This window comes from Danio rerio, chromosome 25 (genome assembly GCF_049306965.1).
Source record: "Danio rerio strain Tuebingen ecotype United States chromosome 25, GRCz12tu, whole genome shotgun sequence".
NCBI lineage: Eukaryota > Metazoa > Chordata > Actinopteri > Cypriniformes > Danionidae > Danio > Danio rerio.
Window position 1 is genome coordinate 18,863,538 of NC_133200.1, and position 5,279 is coordinate 18,868,816.

The window sequence follows — 5,279 nt, forward strand, 5'->3', positions numbered from 1 at the left end:
TGTATAAACTTATTGTATGTTATACTTTTATAATGGCCATTATCGATTAGTAAAACTGATATTCAGCAAAAGAGAGGGTATGTTTCGTATTTTCACTGAAATTTGAAAGGTTGTTATAGGCTCCGTTTTGTTATAAATATCCACACAGTGAAGATGACGCTCATATATACAGCATGACGCCTAAACATGTCTGCTGTCTGTTAAGTTGCTAATATTAAAATAAAAATAGGCATTTCCTGAAATCATGTTAACATTTTATTGTTGAGAAAGTGAAACAGCTTAGCCAGGGTGATGTGAAGTTATAAAGTACACTGTTCCCTTTGAAGATTTACCTGTGTCCTCGGTATAGTCTGTTTTCCATATCAAACTGAGAAGAAGAGACTGCAGCCTTGATCAAACTTGCGAAGTCTGAACTTACAAGGAGAGGATGCAGGACTGAACTGTGTGTGTTTGGCTACTTAATATTGAGAAAAAGCCCCAATCAGAGAGGCGAATGTCGGCAGCCCCGCCTCTGTTTTCAGATGTCTCCGTTTTCCATGATACTTACTGAGACGGAGCAGCAGAGTTTCAGAATGAAAACGGCCTCTCCAGCGTTTTCGAAACGCTCCGTTTTTCGGCGCTCAAGAACTCCAGCGTAGTGTGGACGGTTGGCGTAATCGTAGCAAAACTTATGCGTTTTCAAACTCAAATGCATTAGTGTAAACGGGGCCTGAGAGTCAAGATTCATAGCATCTCAGTAATAGAAAATGGCCATCATGTAAACAGCAGCCGGTGAGAGAAATGGCCAAAACAGAACTGTGAACTATTAAGAAATGTGTAGTAATGAATGGAAGACAACCTAATTTTGCTCCTGGTTTTCTTTTGTTTATATTTCATCATTGAGAATGACCTCAATTATTCTCCCACATTAAGTTTTATATCTTTGAGTTAAACACAACAGAAGTTATTATGAAGAAGCCATCATCTTCCATTGTAGGAAAACAATTATAATTGTCCCAGCAAGCATCCAGCATTTGTCACAACATATTATTTTGCATATAACAGGAAAAGAGACTTGAATAGGTTTGGATGTCGAGTAGATTGAGTAAATGATTGCATTTATTGACAGAATATCCCTTTATGGATGAACTATCTCTTACTTTAAAGCAGATGAATACCTTTCTGCCATTTTAATAACTCAAAAGATGCTGGTACAGCTATGAAAATGATTCTTGCTTTTTGACCAATCACTGACAGTAACACGGCAAATATGCAAATAAACATGTTAACCCAGGCTTTGTGAATGCCGTTGTAGAATGTCAAAGATTAACAGATAACCCCAGTGTGAAAAGCCCTTCAGACAGGTTCAGTCTAACTGTCCAGATAGTAGAAAGAAATGAAAGTGGACTGATTACACCACAGTGAAAATTCTCTCTTGTGAATAATTTTGGTAACCAAGCATTTTAGTTCATATTGACTTACATCATGTGGAGCAAAAACACAACTGAAGCTGTTTGGTTACCAATGTTCCTCAAAACACACTGAACTTTAGGCCTCGTTTACACTATGCGCTTCAGTTTTAAAACAATCCACATCCACACTGATGTTTCACCTACCGTTTCTAAAAAGATCTTTGTGTACACCACACCGTTGAAAATGCACATCACAATACCACACACACACACACACTGGCATGTGCTGCAGCGTATGCGCACGGCTGAGCTCCAGGCAGTCGGTCGATGCTCTGCAGTCATCTCCCCAGCTGAGAGCGGTGCAGGTTCGACAGTTCATCAAGGATATTCCACTGGATCTCATCTCACTATAGTTGTTAAACATGATTATTTAATTCATCTTGTCTCCATCTAACGACTCTTTGGTCTTTTGATTACTTGTTCTCGGGTAATTTGTTCTGGCTGGGCACAAAGATAAGTCACTATATTAATTTGTAATCACGTACACTGATTCTGCACATTTGACTGATTGCTTGCCTTTATTTCCTATATTGTATAAAGTTACTGTGTTATTGATGGCCATTATTGATTATTAAAACTGATATTCAGCAAAATGTTTAGTATTTTCACTGAAAATGAAAGAAGGCAGTAATGTTTTGTTATAAATATGCATACAGTGAAGACAAAAGTCATATAAATACGCAGCTACACAACGCCTCAACAATTAAATCCACGCAGCAACAGCATTTAAATCCAAAACGGCCTCTTCAGTGTTTCCAAAACACTCATTTTTTTAGTGCTCAAAAACTCTGGGGTGGTCTGGACAGAAGTTGTAACCATACCAAACTTCTGCGTTTTAAAACTAAAGTGTATTCGTGTAAACAGGGCCTTCATTTTTGGATAGATGTCAAATTAGCGTTCATCCTAACACCGCTGTGTTTACTCTCAGGATACCCAACCTACAAAGAAAAAGTGAAGAAGCGTCCTGGCGGCCGTCCCGAGGTCATCTACAACTACGTCCAGCGGCCCTTTATCCGCATGTCCTGGGAGAAAGAGGAGGGCAAAAGCAGACACGTGGACTTTCAGTGTGTGAAGAGCAAGTCAATCACTAACCTGGCTGCAGCGGCGGCAGACATTCCTCAGGACCAGCTGGTGGTGATGCATCCTGGGCCACAGGTGGACGAACTCGACATCCTCCCAAACCACCCACAGCCCAGCCAACATTATGAGCCCGATCCTGACGCCTCATCCCCAGCCATCTGACCCTCACACACACACACTCCACTGGTCCCGCTGCCAAGACCGCATTGCCTTTCTAGTCTCTCCCGCCTTACACGAGTCTTCAAGACAAGCACTGCGGCAGCACACCTCCTCCAGACACTCTTTCCTGGACACAACTCAGCCAAAGCAGGTTTTGATTTATTTGAGTAGATAATCAATGTTGATAATCACTCCTTACGTTCATTATTTAAGCAAAGCCATGCACTGGGGGGAAATGTACAAGTCAATAGTAACTTTGTCCTAACATTACATTTTTTTTAGATGAAAAATTACAATTTTGAGTTGTAAAATACAATTTGAAGAAACAAAAGTCAGAATTAACCAGCTACTGCAAGACAAGTCAGATGTGAAAAAGGTGCAATTTTCATTATTCAGTCAAATTAACATCAATAATAATAGAACAATTGCAAGATGTAAACATCTGAAGAAAAAAAACGTCAAAACTGCCAATCTGAACTCATAAATTGGGTTTACGTCACACTTTTAACTCCTTGAATTGCAGTAGCAAAATTGCCAGAAATGCAAAATACAATGAGTTTTTAACTTGCAACTGTTAGAAAAAAAAGGATAATTTAGAGAAACATGCAGTTCTGAAACTCGCAACGTTAAGTTGACATGAAAAAAAGAAAGTTCCAATTGGCGGATAAAAGCTTCATAGTTTGCTGTGGTATAAATAGAAGGATAAATGTGATGTATAGAGCTTCTTGTCCAGCATGTGACCCACTTTAAATTGTGTCTCACTCAGGCAGAGGAGATCATTGGACAAGGCAAAACACAACACAGTGAGTATAGAATGACATGAAACGCAGAGGCTGCTGACTCATCAATAAACACAGCAACCATCCATAAGGTCAGTCACAAATGTCAGGTGTATCAGCTGCCTTAATAAAGCTATCAACTTACATGTCACGACTCAATTGTGAGACTCACATAATGGCCAAAATAACCCTGCAACATGTAAACTATGAGCTTTTAACTTGCATTTAGGAGAGGGGTTGTTATGATATGAGTATGATGATATGAAAAGTAATTCTGATTTAAAGTCATAATGCAAGTTTAAACTAGAGCTTTCTAACTTAAAAACAAACAATTGTGATTTATAAAAGTCCCAATTATCTTTTTTTTTTTTTATATATATATATTATCCGTGGACACCTGCTTTCATAGATTGTACTTTATTTGTGGTGCTGTTTTGCTACTGCTGTTTCACTTTGCAATAAAAAGAAAAGGAGCACAATCCACTGAACAACCCTGCACATGTCCTGTGATGAAGCAGAATGCATTCGTGGTAGGTCAGTGTGGTGGAGACGGTCTCACTGTGATGCTTGGCCTCTGAACGAGTACTGAAGTGATGTCACGTTTTTATTGTACCGTACTTTTTATTTTACTGTCGTTTGTAGCTGCAGTGCAGCAAGAGAGAGAGAGAGAGACGTTCCTCTACTGCACCGCTGACAAATGTTATTTTAATAAAGCATTGTTGGATCAGTTAGACTCCTTTCTGATCATAGAAATCAGTGTTTATAGGCCACACATCTATCAAGAGTTTATACAGTACTATGAAAATACTTTAATAAATACTTTGTGTGTATTTTTGTCACAATTTAGCACATCCTCCTCCTGTAGTTTTCTATTCTGAATGTGTCACTATGATCAGCACTTCATATATCATTGACTTTTAGATGGAGTCCATTAATATCCACAATGGCTGTCACAATTCTAAAGTAAAGAGACAGGATACGGACAGAGGTATAAACACAAATACAGATATACTTCGTGTTCATATACACATACTGGGGGCAACACAGTGGTGCAGTGGTTAGCACTGTCCCCTCACAGCAAGACGTTCAATAGTTCGAGCCCCGGCTCAGTTGGCATTTCTATGTGGAGTTTGCCTCCAAGTGCTCCAGTTTCCCCCACAGTCCAGACACACTATTGGTGAATTGAATAAGCTAAATTGCCTGTAGTGTATGTGTGTGAATGAGAGTGCATGGGTGTTTTCCAGTACTGAGTTGCAGATGGAAGGGCATCTGCTGCGTAAAACATGCTGCATAAGTTGGCAGTTCATTCTGCTGTGGCGACCCCTGATTAATAAAGGAATTCAGCCGAAAAGAAAGTAATTGCATACTGTAAACCGAACTGTACATGTATAATTGTGCGCACACACACCTTTCTTGATCTATAAAGACTCACCCTTAAGATAAATTCCACATTTCAGTGATGATCTGCTTGTTAAAGAATTGACATCGTGAGCATCATTTGTGTTTGACCTACAAAATGATTGAGTTATAATGAAGCTCGACTGTCAAGCCATCGTCTTTTCCCTGACAACACACTTCATTTCCTCTGGATGGCAACATAGAACAAAAATATCACATGCGTGAACCAATCAAAAGCCAGAGAGAGAGAGAGAGAGAGAGAGAGAGAGAGAGGCTTGAGGAGAAGCCTCCTCCAATATTCCAGAATGCATCCGTTTTCTCAGGCAGTGTGTGGATCTATTTTTATCTTGATGCAAATAAAGATTCATATTTACAGATGACTGAAGAGCGCATGAGAAAAGCAACACTGAAG

At 39.4% G+C, this 5,279-nt stretch overlaps 1 protein-coding gene across 4 annotated transcripts in view; it reads left to right on the top strand.

Moving 5' to 3' along the window:
• The window catches only part of btbd10a (BTB (POZ) domain containing 10a), a 30,536-nt gene extending 26,221 nt beyond the window's left edge, over positions 1–4,315 (top strand). Inside the window, 2 exon segments of one of the 4 annotated variants that reach the window (NR_144779.1) lie at positions 2,380–2,841; positions 3,457–4,315. Coding sequence is in view for 2 of the 4 variants with exons in the window: in NM_001347897.1 (NP_001334826.1) it covers positions 2,380–2,693 (314 nt within the window). In the remaining 2 variants the exon portion in view is untranslated. 4 annotated transcript variants of the gene reach the window in all.
• The last annotated feature ends 964 nt before the right edge of the window (positions 4,316–5,279 follow it).